General features: G+C 54.9%; 1 protein-coding gene across 1 annotated transcript in view; it reads left to right on the top strand.

Annotated features, from left to right (window-relative positions):
* Positions 1-9,960, top strand: part of RBM19 (RNA binding motif protein 19) — a 142,671-nt gene extending 132,711 nt beyond the window's left edge. The window contains exons 24-25 of the mRNA XM_005572333.4: positions 8,673-8,785; positions 9,371-9,960. Coding sequence (XP_005572390.3) covers positions 8,673-8,770 — 98 coding nt within the window. The 3' untranslated portion in view covers positions 8,771-8,785; positions 9,371-9,960. The remainder of the gene's footprint in view (positions 1-8,672; positions 8,786-9,370) is intronic.
* Positions 9,961-15,311: the final 5,351 nt, after the last annotated feature.

Here is a 15,311-nt window from a genome sequence, read left to right as displayed (position 1 = left end):
CCCTTCCCCCGGGAGCGGCTGTCCGTGCGGGGAAGGTACTTGCTCCCAATCCAGCTAAATTGTTATTGACTTGTGTTCTCTGCGTTCCGCAAACATTTCACTCAGCCGTCGCCAGCAAGGCCAGGAATCCCTGCTAGGGCTAACGGGGAAGCCAGCTGTGCCGGGCCATTTCTCGTGCTCTTCCTCATCGATCACAGAATTAAACTGACAGAAGGAGAATTTCAGAGCGACTTGGGAGGGGCAGGGGCTGGGCCGGGATTGGCCGAGGGTTTGGGCGCTTGGGGACCAGAGTGCTAGAAACAGGGACAGGAGGAGGGTGGGTTTCCCTCCAGGGTTGTAGCTGGTGGTAGGGAGCGGCCAGTTTTATTTCTGAACTGTAGGCTGGCCCAGCCCGGAGAAACCCAAGGAAAACACACAGACAAGGTTTTTATTACTGCTTCATGACCACAAGTGAAACTAGTGGGGTTTAGTAGACAGAGAGGAGAGAGAGAAAAGAGCAGAGACCACAATCGCAAGTTGTCGGATGAAATTAGATCTCTATTTTGCCTACCGGATACGAAACAATGGTTTTGAATGAATCATCACTATTTTTGTATTGGAAGATTTAACCTGAAAATCAAGATTCTGACCTCTTTTGAAAAATCAGATTTGGCCAGCCTGGTTCCACATTCCTACAGGGCACCAGGCCCAAGGAATGGCTGCGCATTTATACGAAGGCTGGGCTTCCCCTTGCCCACAATGCATAGTCCTCCCTGTAATCTCCCCCTACCCCCTGGACTGTTTGATGTCATCATATTCCTATCTGGACCCTCGAGCCTTTGCATTTACACAGCCTGGTGCAGACACCACTACACTTTGGCCCCATGAGATGTTACCAGCTGCTCCCTTTCAGCCTGTGCCCTCCAACCCAGGGCCTATGCCAAAAGAAAAGAGATCAGTAGCTGATGTGGACCAAATCCTAAGACTTGGGAGATTCCTCCAGGCTCAAGGCAGAGAAGTAGGGGACACCTTCCCACCTTTCCTGGTTCTTTTTCCCTTTTCCCGGTGTCACCTTCACCGGGACACTCCCCTTGCTTCCCAGCCCGCACAGGTCTCCCAGCATCTGTAACTAACACAAACATGTGGGACCAAGTCTAGAAGCTCCCAGGCATAGCCCACGCCTACAGCCCTAGCTCAGGATAAATCCACGGGAATCCGGGCTGCAGCGCCTTCGCCGGCCCCTGTGTATGGGGTTGTGCGTGGCCAGTTGTGGAATTCTACACACACACAAGACACCCAGAGCACAGAGCGAAGTTACTCCACCCACCAGCCCAGTCTCCAGCTGCTCAGGGAGCCCAAGTCCTCAGCACCAAGATTAATAACAGCGGTCATCATAGCAGTCATAATATCCCATGCCCACCCCAGGCCATTTGCATCGGAACCTCTGGAGGTAGGATCCAGGCATCAGTGGTTTCCTAGCTGATTCTATCAGACAGCTGGATTGAGAACCAATGGCCTTTGAAAAGAAAATTGCTGCTACACGGCCCAGTTCTGTTCATGCCTTTCCTGTTGAGACCCCCCTGCCTAGGGAGGCTGGGCTATTGTCCCCAGCCGGCAGGGCAGGCTTTGCTGTGCTGTGCCAGCAAGGCTAGAGCCAGCCCCGTCTGAGCTCAAGGTCCTGCTTGGAGAATGTGGCCACTTGACTCTTCAAAGCCCTAGTGTGGCTGCTTCCTCATCTGAAAAGTGGGACAATGATGTTACCCAGCTGGTGGAATTTCTGTAGGAAAGTCCAGAGCCAGCAGGCCTCTGAGGAGTGGTCCCTGCGGCTCGCCCCTCAGCCTTATCTTGGGCAGCTGGATTTCCCCTTTGCTGGGCACTGCCTGTCCTCTGGGGTGGCCTCACAGGACCCTTTGATCATTAGCTTTCATGTTTGCCTGGCACCTCAACATGCCAGGCCCTGGGCTAAGTGCTCTCATGCTTTATCTCATCAGATCCCCTGTGGTGGGTGCTACTACTGTGTCCTGTCTACAGAAGAGTAAGTTTGGTGACTCAGAGAAGGCTGGGACCACTAAGTGGCAGCACTCAGGTCCCACCTCGTCTTGTCTGCCCGGAGCCCTAGTGTGGCCCTGTGGCTGGTGGTTTAGTTTATCCTGTGGAGTTTTTTTCACTGCCATATCCCTAGCATCATTCCTGGCACATAGAATGTGTTCGGTCATGCTTGCTAAGAGTGACTGAAGGCAGGAACCCTTAGGGTTCCCATGAGGTAAGCAGAACAGGCACCATCCCCGTTTAACAGGTGGGAGCACTGAGTGACGTAAGGAGCTTAGCAGCTCCTGGGAGTCCCGCAGTGGCAGAGGCCAGTCTGCAGCCCAGGGTCCTGCCCACCCGCTCTGTGCAAGGACTCTCTCACACCACACCTAGTTCTTAGAAGGACTCACTGTGTTTTAAAAAGCTACAACTGGCTACATGTGGTGGCTTACACCTATAATCCCAGCACTTTAGGAGGCCAGGGCGGGTGGATCGCTTGAGCTCATGAGTTCAAGACCAGCCTGGCCAGCATGGTGAAATCTCGATTCTACTAAAAATACAAAAATTAGTTGGGCGTGGTGGTGCACGCCTGTAATCCCAGCTATTCGGGAGGCTGAGCACAAGAATCACTCGAACCCGGAAAGCAGAGGTTGCAGTGAGCCGAGATCACGCCACTGCACTCACCTGGGCAACAGAGTGAGATTCTGTCTATTTAAAAAAAAAAAAAAAAAAAAGGCACAACCCTAAAACAGCTTCCTGTATCAGTAAAGGGCCATTGGCTTGGTCTTAGGGGCCAGGCCAATCTCCTGAAGAGCACCTTTTATTCTGTGCGTATCTAATGTGTGCCTGCTGCACAGAGAGCCCTGAGGTGCAGACCCATCTGGGTATGAGAGCTCTGCCCATGGGGGCTGCAAGAGCTGAAGCCAGGGAGGACGGGTAGAGACCCAGGCACAGGCACCAGCAGCTGAGGGTGGGGATCTGGCTCAGGCAGCCTCCCAAGCCAGGCCAGCCCCCTGCGGTACCCATACCGTGACATCCTCATACTCCCCAAGGGTGGGAGCTACAGGTGGCTGGTGTCCCCCAGCAGCCCGGGACTGCACACCAGTGAGTCTGAAGATTGTGGTGCCTCATTCTGGCCTCCACCTGCCCCATCCTCCTTCCTCCCCTTGTCCTCCTGTGCCCCCGGCCCATGCCCTTCACCCCGGCCTCTTGGAGTCAGTTCTGTCTCCGACTTAGCGGAGTTTGTCAAAGCCTTGCTTATCCTCTGTCTCGGGAAGTAGCAACTTGGGAGCCTCCAGGAACAGGTCGAAAAGCTCCCGTAAGTGAGGCCTCCGGTCTCCAGGGGCAGCTAGTACACAGCCTCGTCAGTTACCTGTAGGCAGGGAGGGGACAGGTCTGCCACGCTCACAGGTTAGCCATTCCAGGTTCAAGAGAAACTAGAGGTGCAGATTGTCATGTAGCATCTCCCTGTTTTTGAACATTAGTCACTGATTTCTTTATTCATGGCAAATCATGTCAGCAAATCCAGATGCTCTAATGTGGGCCCACAGTGGGAGGCCCTGCTACATCCCATTGGTCACTTTTTTTTTTTTTTTTTTTTTTGAGACAAGAGTCCAGAGCTGCTATTGCCATCCTCATGTTATAGAGGAGGGGAGTGGCCCACCCTCATGCTCTCAGTAACAGATTCTGTCAATAGCAGTAAGAATGACCAACCTGTATTGACATTCTTGCCGTTTGCTCAGCACTATTGTGAAGGCCTTACATACATATATTCGTTCTTTTAATACCCTTACACACCCTAGGCGTGTGAATGTCATCACCATTCAGTAACTGCAGAAACTGAGAGGAGCCCAGAGAGGTGAAGCAACTTACCCAAGGTTGCCCAGCCAGGAGCAGCAGGGTTTCATCCTGGCAGCTCACCCGCCCAGCAACCCGCATCTAGCACCCTCCATCCTGCACCTCAGGCCTCTCCACTCAGAATCCAGCCCTGGGCTTCCTGGCCCAGCGCTTTTCCCCTCCCCAAGCTGTTCATGCCTGCCTCTTCCCAGGGTTCCTCTCAGAACTCCCTTCTCCTCTTATCAGCCACGCTCTTCTCCCCCGGCTTGCCTTTCCTCAACGTCTGCTTCTGGAACAAAACCCCAAGAAGCGCTTTCTCTTGTCCTCCCGACACACCCCCGCCCCCCGCCCGCGCCTTTCTCCCTGCCTGCGCCTTTCTCCCTGCCTGCCTGGGCCTCCCATGCAGGGCCGACAGCGCCAGCCAGGGAAGGGAGAGACACAGGCTGGCATTCTGTCAAGGAATTAATTGAAAAATAAAATCATTAGGTGGGAACTCCAGAAATGCAAAAATGGTAGTCGGAGGTTGGGGGGGAGGGGGGCAGGACTGGGGGGTTGTCAGGGGACGGCTGAGCTTTTTGTCAAGTTAATTTCTCGGGTATTGATGTTTGGTGACATTCACTTGTTGTTTATCTTCGGGTGCAGCTGTAATACTGAAAGAAAATGCACAGCTTGTTTCGTTTATTTATTTTACACCTTTCTCCGGTTCTGCATTATGTTTGTTTGGTGAAAACCCACTGAGGCTTTTGATGTCGGGGAAGTGGGATTTCAGCAGCTGTTCCCTGCAAACAGGGTGCTCCTCAAGGAAGCAGGGCCGGTGGGAGGTGTGGGGTGTCATTTGGTGGGAACTCAGGGCCTGACACGTCCTCCAGGGGGGCAGTTGGGGGCCCAGCCTGAACCCTGGCAGATATGCCTGGCCCAGGAGCACAGTAATGGCTCCTGAGTGGTGAGACCCTGGGCATCCCAGGCCCCACCTGTGAACCTGATCATCTTTATAGCCGCCTGCTGAGATGTCCCCTATTTCTGTCCCCACTGTATAGTCAGGAAGCCAAGGCCCAGAGAGCTGAAGTGACTGTCCCACGGTCACTTGGCTGGTCAGTGGCTGAGCTAGAACCTCAGATCATGTGACTCCCGTAGCCATGGAATTGCCTGTCACCATTGTGCCTTCCACGTCGCTTGCCCCACAGTGAGTCAGCAGATGCCCCTGTTTCCAGTGTGCAAACCGAGAAGGCGGGGCTCACACTTCCGCTGGCCTTGATGAACCAAATCATCTCATTCCTTTACCTGCCGACTGTGTACTGCTCATGTCTCATAAGCCAGCCTCCCTGTGAGAGCCCCCGCCCTGTGAGCTCGCACTGCCCCAGTGGCCAGGAGAGACACGAAATCAACACCTTTCCTATCCATAATAGTAACACAGGTGTTGGTCTCTGCACCATCGACTGAGCCCTAACCAGGAGCCAGGCATTGCCCTTTTTACTCATTTCAGCCCCACCACAACCCCTAGTATTCCCATTTTACAGGTTAGAAATTTGAGGCACAACTATCTGGTTCTTTCTCCATCTCCCCCTGCCAGACCAGAAAGCCTTAGGTGGGGCCAAACCAGGCTTATTCCCCACCATGCCTGACCCAGAGCAGGTGCTGCAGGTGTCTCTGTCGTGTGAGGGAATGAGAGCGTGAATGAAGGCTCTGAACAACTGTTCTTGGCCTCATCTCTGCTGCCGTTTGTCCTTCAGCAACCTACACTCCTTGACCCTCAAGTTTCCCTATCATTCACTCCCTCAGTCTCTCAGCACACTTTTATTGAGCATCTACTATGTGCCAGGCACAGTTCTGGGCATTGAGAATGGAACAGTGGATAAAACAGATAGAAACCCCTGCCCTCCTAGGGCTGACGTTCCAGCCAGGAAGACAGATAGTAAAGTGGAAATATGACACACAGTGAGACTGGGAGACATGCTGTGGGGGAAGTGGACAGGAAAGGGATTAGGAAGTGTACGTCAGGGCACTCTGGAGGACTTGGGATTTTCAATAAGGAGGGAAGCTTCACTGAAAAGGTAAGGCCCCTGAGTGGCTCCGTGGAGGAAGAGCATTCCAGACCAAGGGAACAGCAGGTGCAAGGCCCTGAGGTGGGAGTGCTGGAGCCAGGAGCCAGGAGCCAGGAAGGGGCCCGAGTGCCTGAGCAGAGTGGGAGGGAAGCAGAGAGGGGGCACAGCCTGCTCAGTGGCCCTGGCAGCCAACGTAACAGCTTTAGCTTTTCCCCAGGTGAAATGGTGCCCCTGGAGGCTTGAGCAAAGGAGCGGCATGCTGTGATGGAGGATTTAACAAGCTCCCTCTGGCTGCCATTCAAGACCGGACTCCTAGGAGGGAGGGCAGAGGAAGCCAGAGGCAATGGTGGTGCGGCCCAGGGGTGCAGGAGCACGGGGAAGAAGCGCCCCAAGTCCGGGTATATCTTAAAGGTTGAGCCGACACAATGGATGGGGCGAGAACTCGCCCCTCGCCTGTCCCTCCAAGTTGTCAGGATGTGGGAAAGAAGAAAAAAATCCCATGCCGCCACTGCTGGCCATCCCTTAGACCCCAGGCCAGGCCTGTCCCAGGAAGGCAGGGACCCCCGCCCCAGGAGTGAGCTGCCACCCCAAACCATGTTAGCAGATGGGAGGGGCGCCAGCGATTGCCTGCAGGCCCTGTTTTGTTACGTTTCTATTTTCCAGCTCCTATTACCTGCCCACAAATTCAATTTCCAGAGGCCATTGTACACCTCCAGGACTGGCGATTATAAGGAAACCAAGAGTGTCTAGGAGGGCGTGAGGAAGGAGAGGAAGCCGGCATCTGAACCCCAGGCCACCAGTCCCCACCACCCCAGCCCACCCTGTCCCCCTCTCCCTTTTCATGATTAACAATGATGGGTACAGCTGCCAGACCTTGAGGCTCCCAGGTGGCAGGCAGGTGGGCGCCTCCCGCACCTTCCGCACCCTCGCCATGGGGCAGGCTCTGCCGTCTCTCTCACCCTTGCTCTGTCTGCTCATTCCCTTTTCTGGGATATTTCACAAGCACTCGCTGGGTGCCAGGCAGCGTACTAAGGCTAGGGACACAGCAATGAGTGAGACAACATCCCACACAAAGAAAGGCCTGCGGCAGTGTGGATAATAAAAAGTGTCAGGGGGTGGGGTGGCATTGGAGCTCAGGGGTAGAGGGAGAGGGAGATCTGGGTGCTGCCAGTGCAAAGGTCTTGAGCAGGGGGAGGTGGGCCAGCTCCAGTGACGCCTCCAGAGGAGCTTGGGGCTTTCTTAGGGAGTGGTACATCTGACACACATGGTTTAGAGGGATCCCTTGGTGGGAGGGGGATCTCTAGTGAGGGGCTGAGAGGTACTTGGATTGGGATACAGCCATGGAGATGAGGAGAAATGAGGTCAATGTTTGAATTGATTTGGGAGGGATGAGATTGAAGAAACAGTTTCAGAGGTAAAATCACTCGCCCAGGAACACACAAAGGGAAACCAAGTCTTCATCTCCTGGCCAAGCACTGTGCTGGCCCTGGGGAGGTCTCGGTAGAAAAGGCTAGGCAGAGAGATAGAGGTAAAGGGCCTCAGCGTGATTTATTCAGGGAGGTGTTTGAGCCATGGAAAGGGAGGAAATTTGGACAGCCTCTTTACACTGCCTCTGTACAAATCAAGCCTTATCTGCGAGCGAGGCTGCCCATTGACTAGCGGTTAGACTAGCAGAGGGACTGGCAGAGGAAGCCAGCCTGGATCCCAGCCTCACTTTTTTCCTGGAGGGCCAAGGGACCCCACACATCCTCTCCTGCCACCATTGATCCCCTTGGAGTTCTATGCCCAGCACCCGAGACTTCCATGAAAAGCAGAAAGACTGTGGGTTTAGGTGTGACTGGGGTTCGAATCCTGGCTCCACCGTTTCCTAGCTGGGTGACCTCAGGCCTGCCTGTCCGTGCCTCACTTCCGCCACCTGCGTACCACCTGCCTGTGGGGTTGCTGACAGAAATGGAGCAGTGGCTCATGATGGTACCTAATTAGGAGGTGCTTGTGGGACTGAGCCCACAGTGCCCCTTCCTACCTCCATGCTTTTCTTCATGACCCTGAATTCCCTCTCCTCACAGAAAACTCCTCTGCATTCTTCAAAGCCCAAGTCAAATAGTCCTCCTCTTCAAAGCCACCTCTAATTGTCATTCCTTCCATGCCTTCTCTGGAATCCTTGAGCTTTGCATCTGTTCTATTCACCCACCACTTACTGAGCACCTGCTCTATGCCAGCCATGTACTACACCATTAGCCTGGCCTCCAGGAAAACAGAAACAGCTTCTATTTGTCTCCCCAGCCGTGGCCCACTGCTTGGCTCAGCCTCTCTGAAGGGTTTCAGCTTCCTCCAAACCAAGCTCTGACCTGCTGTGAGGAAGTAGCACAGGAGACCCCCCCTCCCTCTTTTTTCTCGAGGGAATCCTTTCCCCTGTGGGTGGAAGATGGGGAGGGGATGGCCAGGGAAGCAGGAGAGTTTCTGAGAGTGCGAGGGAGGCAGCCCCGTCATGGCGATGCTGAGACTAACCCTAGTGTTTCTCTCTCCTGCTCATTCCCCCTTTGATTCTCTCCCCTACTCCTTGTCTTTCTTCATTGCCCCATCCTCTCTCCCCCACCTCTGTATCTTCTCTCCCTCCACTCCCCCCCCACTTCCCCCTCTCGCATTTTCTCACTGCTTTTCTGTCTCCCTGCACCCTTGTTCTGCTCATCTCTCCCCTCTCCCTCCTTCCTCTGTCATTTCTCTCTTCCTGCCTCCCAACCCTCTCGGCTGTTCTTTTCTCCTCTCTTGCCATCTGGGCTCCCACAGAGCCCCCGAAGAAAAAGCGGTCTGTGGTGTTGGACGAGATCCTGGAGCAGCTGGAAGGCAGTGACAGCGACAGCGAGGAGCAGACCCTTCAGCTGTGAGCTGGCGCTGAGAGGGTGCGTGGCTCTGGGGCCCTGGGGACCCGGACAGCCGCTCCAACTTCTGCACTCCCCACCGTGTGGGCTGGGGCGTGGGGCGGGGAGCGGCAGGGAGCCCCGCCCTGCACTGGTCTAAGGTCGGAGGAGACGGGATGAGGAAGGCCTCAGGCCACTGCCCAACAGCCCAGGCATCCTGGGTTTCACCAGTGACACGTTCTAGCAGACACGGACTGCGCACCTGCTCTGTGGCAGACACAGAAGAGCGCAAGGGAGCAGGGAGTGTGGGAGTGCAAGGGAGGAGCCACGTTAGGAAGAGAGACTTGGGGACAGCTGCACAGGGAGCCAGGAGCCCTGCTTCCCCTGTCCCCACCCCAGGAGAGTGAGGGGACAAGGGCCGGCTCTCTGGCATCAGGCTGCCTGGACATGAAACCCCGTCTCCAAACTCAAGCTGGGAGACCCTGGCCCAGTTTCCTTATCTCCCAGGGCCCAGCATTGCCCTTGCTAGCTAGTTCTTACCTCATAAGGTTTTAGAGAGAAATAAACGCAATAATGCATGAAGAGCGCCGAGCATGATGCTGAGCCCTGTTCTTACTCTCCGTCCAGGGCTGCTGAGCTAGAATTCCCACCTATGGCTTTCCAAGGGACTGTTCACAGCTTGGGACTTGGTCTCTGTCCTGCCCCATCCTCATCACTTGGGACCACGAGCCCTGGTTCAGTCACCCAGGGAAGCCTCCCAGCAGCTCATGAAGCATCGCGCTCCAAGCCCAGATGCCAGGCTCCCCGGCTGAGCCGAATGATGTCACTCATGGCGGATGCGTTCTGCTCATGGGCCCAGAGCCCTGTGAAATGCATCAAGGTCCTCTCCGCTGGCCAACAGCATCCTCAGGCTTCTGTCAGGTGCCCGTGTTCACATTTTCTCCAGCCTGAGACGCAGCTTCCTGCCTGGAAGGGTCTGTGCCAGCACCAGCCAGAGGGCAAGACGGAGAGGGCAGAGCAAGAACTGCACGGCATCTGACTGCGGTCTGAATCCAGGCATTGCCATTCCCTGAAGTGTGACCTCAGACTAATGACGTCCTGTCTGAGCCTCCGTTTTTCTCTCTAGGAAATGGGGGTGATAATTGTGCCTACCTCAGATAGACAGTGCCAGAGTTAAGTGAGTCAAGCCAAGTAAAGCCCAGAGAAGATTCTCATCAGCACTTTTGTTGCGTCTTCATTTAGAATCACTGGGTGGGGCTCCAAGTGAGAGTGTGGCAATCTTCAGACCCTGTGCATAAAGCATGGTCTGTGCGTTTTGGTGGGGATGAGGTTCCGGTCTTCATCCAGTTTTCAGAGTGGGCCAGAGCCCAGGCAAGGCCACACAGAGCTGGCAGCCTGCAAGACCAAGCGTATGCCTCGTGTCTTCTAGGGCAGGCACCCCCTTAGCCATCCAAGCTCATCCCTGAGAATTCATGGTAACAGAAGAGACAGAATGGCTCATTCCCCAGCCCTTTGCTTTTTTTTTTTTTAGAGACGGGGTACAGTGGCATGATCATAGCTCACTGCAGCCTTAAGTGGTCCTCCCACCTTAGCCTCCCAAAGTGCTGGGATTACAGGTGTGAGCCATCACACCCAGCCACATTCTCCAGCTTTTATAGTGGGGTGGCTCGTAGAGTCACATTGACCACAGCCTTCTGGATGTGGGGGCTGAATGGTGAGGTCTCTGTTAAACCACACCCAGGCCAACCCTCAGGTGACCAGGCTCCCAAGTTGCTGTGAATCATGTGGAATTATAGGGCTGGAGAACCTACCCCATGCCTTCCCACTGCTCAGATCCGTGAGCTGGATCATGTCCTGTTCGACAGCACCTGGCGGCTTCTGGCTGAACCGTCTTGTCTGTACAATTTGTACTCACATTTCCACAACACCAGAGCCAGCGAGTATGGCCGGCTGGTCACCAAAAATCAGGTCTAGACCCACAGGCCTGGAGCAGAGGCAGGCGTCTTGGGGCACTGACTTAACTGGCCCAGAGGATGCTTCTAGAACCTCCCCCCAGAGCAGGATTCAGCATCGTCCAGGGCTTGGTGTGGGATGAACAAACATGGGTTCCATAACAGTCCACCACTCTCCAGCCTCGTGAGCCTGGGCAAGTGACTTAACCTGCTGAGTCCTCAGTCTCCTCATCTTTAAAAGGGGGTGATCCAAGTAGCATCTCCGTCACAAAAGCGTCCTCATGCCCAGGCAGCTGCAGGCCCCTGCTGGAGCTCACACAGTGGAATGATGGGAATCAGGGCTGTCCGACCCTTCCTGCGTCACTGCCTTCCCTGTGGCCAAAAGAAAAAGCTGGTGAGCTGGGGGAGGTTCAGGAACTGCAGGAGAATGAAAAGTGGCAAGAGGAGGAGAGCTTCCAGCCTTTCTCCAGGCCTGGCCCGGAATTGGCAGTGCAGAGTGAGGCAACCTGGAGACCATATACTGAGGCTGGCCTCTGCGCCCCTGCCCCAGGCACTCGCTGTTTGGAAGGGGCAGATCTGTAAGCACGCAGGAGTAGTGGAGTCCACTCCCACAGAGATCTCGGGGTGCCCTTTCTTGCCGCGCCCACCAGACTGCACCCTCATCTCCTCTCCTCCGGCTCAGCTGTCCTCGTGCAGCCAGTGTGGCCTGACTGATCCGTGAGCTGGATGGTTTGCCTGGTCCAGAGGAGGGGCTTCGTCTCTTCTTCCTTTGGAGGAGAGAGACTGGTGAAAGCGTCTTACGAGAAATTCCTCTGTCCAGCATGTGGGGGTTGAACTGGAAGACTCTAAGCCTTCAAGCCAAGGCAGCAAGGGACTGATAGTCACTGCTGTCACTGGGAGGGGGACACGGGAGCTTTCCGAAAGGCAGCTTTGGTTGTGTTTGCAGCAATGATGGGACGTTGGTAGACCCAGACACCCAGAAGATCTGGGAGAGAAATTCCAGAAATAACCCACCGAGGGGGCACTGAGGAAGGAGTATTGCTCCAGGGCGGTGAACCTCCTGACCCAGGTCAGGACTGCTGCAGGGGGCAGGAAACTGGCTCAGCCACATCTCAGAGGGGCTGTGACCCGTCCCCTGCCGATATGGTCACCAGAGAGCCAGGAAAGAGAACCATGACAGGCTGGACCAGAGCACATGCCTGGGAAAGGAGAGGTGACACCAAGAGGCCAGAGGGGCCAAAGGGACACAGGGAGGTGGGAGATCAGCAGGACACGTGCCTCAGAAAAGCCAGAGGCACACATCTGGACAAGGCCTGGGACCCAGTGTTCAGAGCGCGGCTCAGTTAGCTGGGAGGAACGGAGATAGGCTGTTTCCAGAGTTGGGGGCTGGCTAGACCCGCATCTACTGTCCTCACGTCCGTCTCCCACCCGCTGTGGGTCTCAGGGGCCTGGCCCCTTGAGCTGCGTCTCTGAAGCTCCCTTGTCAAGAGGCTTGTATTCAGTTTGGCCAACGATGGGCACTAGCAGGCACCCGGAAGGCTGGTAGAAGAGACATTCCAAGCATCCCACCTTCTCCCTCTGTCCCCTGTGGCGTCTTCACCATGGGTCCACCCCTGGATGGGTGAGGAGGGCCCTGGTATCTCTACTGTAGGATGCACACAGTCAGACTGCAGGAGGGAGATGGGTGGTCAGACAGGTCCTGGAGAACGGACAGGGGTGAGGGACAGTGGGGCCTGGAGGAGGGACAGGCGTGAGAGACAGTGGTGACGGAAGGAGGAGAGTGGAACGCACAGGCCCTGACTCCAAAGGCCTGCGTTAGAATCTCTAGGCTCTCAGTGTCTCCAGACCTTGCGTTCCATGTCTTTCAAATGGGTCCAGGAATTCCTGCCTCATTGGATTGGTTAAGACAGAAACAGAAGGTCATGAATGGAAAGTAGTTAGCAGACTGTGTCATGCCTGGTGAGTGCTTAGTAATGGTAGTTGCCATCATTATTGTGAAAATAACTTCAAAACAAGGCAAGCTTGTTGGGCTGCACCCAGCAGATGTCAGGCCAGCTGGGCCCATGTCCAGAGGCTGGGGCAGGATAGGGACTCACAGAGCACTGCGCCATGTTGGGGAGGAGGCTGTGATCCAGGAAGGAGCCTGTAGGAGGTGCCCCCCTGCCCACTGGCCCCAGTAGGCAAACCAGCACATTGTGCACCTGGCTATTCCTGCACAGAACCAAAGTTCAAGCCCAGATGGGCCAGTGGTTGTTGGGAAACAGCTGAACACCCCACCAGGAGCAGCTGCCTGTCTGTTGCTATGTCTGTGTGTCTGTTCCTAACCCTTTCTTTTTTTTTTTTTTTTTTTTTTTTTTTTTTGAGACAAAGTCTCGCTCTGTTCCCCAGGCTGGAGTGCAGTAGCATGATCTGGGCTCACCTCCCTGGTTCAAGCAATTCTCCCGCCTCAGCCTCCCAAGTAGCTGGGATTACAGCTGTGCACTACCACACCCAGCTAATTGTTTGTATTTTTTGTAGAGACGGGGTTTCACCATGTAGACTAGGCTGGTCTCGAATTCCTGACCTCAAGTGATCCACCTGCCTCGGCCTCCCAAAGTGTGGGGACTATAGATGTGAGCCGCCACACCTGGCTAATTTAGTGGAGACAAGGTTTCACCATGTGGGCCAGACTGGTCTCGAACTCCCAACCTCAAGTGATCCACCCACCTCGGCCTCCCAAAGTGCTGGGATTACAGGTGTGAGCCACCACGCCCAGCCTGTTCCTAACCCTTTCAACTGGGAGTGTCACGTGGGTGAGGACTCCGTGGCCACAGTAGCAGAACTGTCTCTTCTGAAAACCAGACTCTGGGGACCCTGGGTCAGCACCTCTAGGTCATTCCACAGACTTACACAGTTTAAAGAAAGAGCCAGCAAACATGGGGTGATCCTGGGGTGCCAGTGGGATCCAAAGCCAGGCCCGGAGGTCTGCCTGTTTCCTCCCCAGAAACTTGAGGGGGCATCCTCCGCCGGTTTGCACTGGGCACGGGGGCTGGAGAGCCATGAGGCCACTGAGCTCAGCATGCTGTCACTTCTCTGGAAGTTGTGAGGGTGAGAATAGCCGGGCCCACTCTGCAGAGGGGAGGAACGGGTACAGGCCACAGGCACAGGCTGATAGAGTGAGTCTCCTCCCTCATTCATTCATTCATCCATCAGACACCTGCTGGGCATCTGCTGTGTGCGAGGCACTGTGCTGGGTGCCCCAGACATAAGACAGAAACTCGGGTCGCCCTGTGTGCCTCCACACGGGCCTTCCCTGCTGGGTGGACACAGGCTCTGTCTCCTAGGCTTTAAGCCCCGTGCATCAGGTGGAAGACAATTTCCAGCGGCCTCTGGCCGCTTGTTTTTCCTCCTCTCCTTTTCCTGCCGCCTTGGTCTTTTTTGTCTTTTGTGCAGGGCCGTCTCTCGCAGCGCCCGTCTGTGCTCCGCAGCGTCTAGGAAAGGATTAGTGTGAGCGGAGCATGCAGGCTTTGGTGAACAGAGCCGAGCTTGGTTTCAACATCTAATTCAATTTGTTCTGCCGAGATTGAAATATGAAATGGTTGCCAGTCAAACGTTCAAAGGACGGGGAAGGGAGAGTGAGCGCCTGCTGAAATTTAAATTTTAATGAAAATGACTTTAACCCTTTGGTACACCTTGCAAAATGTAACCCATCCTCCCATCCTGTGAGAGCGGCCTCTTGGGTTGGAGCTTTCCACCCGCTTCTCTTCCGCTGAGCTTCACTAATAATATGTCATCATTTTTTTCAGCCATCTTAATAATAAAAGATTAATAGAATACTTTCCTAATAATAATCTATTCACCCATGCTGCCTAGGCCATTGAAATAGGCACCTTGCCTGGATGACTTTCCCTAAGCCCCATCCTAGACAAGCCCAGGCCCCTTGTTGGATGCGCTCATCACACCGAACGCCTCCGTAGCTCCTTACGGCTGTGAACAGTTTCTGTGTTTTTATTTCATGTCTGACCTCTCTCTCTGGACTGGAAGCCCCAGGAGAGCAGGGTCCATGCCTGTTTTGTGCGTGCTGCATCGTGGAGTAGATGCTTAGTAAATACTCATTGAAGGAAATCGGTGGCCCCACTTTGTCCTTCTAGCAACTGTGAGAGGGAAGTTGACGGGAGATGTAGAAATGGAGAGGTGGGTGACATTCCCAAGACGGCACTGCACAGAGGGCTGCCACCAGGCTCACGCTTAGCTCGCTCCTGCACAAGCCCAAGCCCCTACCTCCCAGAGCAGTGAGGGCAGTTCCCACATGCAGGGGACTCGGCCCTATGCCGGGCTTTAGAGGCTCACCCTGCATCTCGCTCCTGCCGCGGGGCCTGGACTGCTGTCTCCTCTTTACAGCGAGGGAGGCCCAATGTGTGCCGACTCGAGCCCTGTCCTGAAGGCAGCGTGGGTGAAGGGCTGTCTCTCCTCACCCCTGATGAGGTTCTCCTGTTCAGCTCCTGCTTGCCATGGAACCCCCAGTGTGTTTTTCGTTTTGTTTTTAAATATCAAATGCTATCAATGCCGGGCCAGTGGGCATGCGTGGCAGCTCATTATGGCTGTGGACAGACAGTGCCAGGCATTGCCCAGGCATC

The sequence above is a fragment of the Macaca fascicularis genome, chromosome 11, assembly GCF_037993035.2.
Source record: "Macaca fascicularis isolate 582-1 chromosome 11, T2T-MFA8v1.1".
Classification (NCBI taxonomy): domain Eukaryota; kingdom Metazoa; phylum Chordata; class Mammalia; order Primates; family Cercopithecidae; genus Macaca; species Macaca fascicularis.
This window is presented reverse-complemented; position numbering and strand designations above follow the sequence as displayed.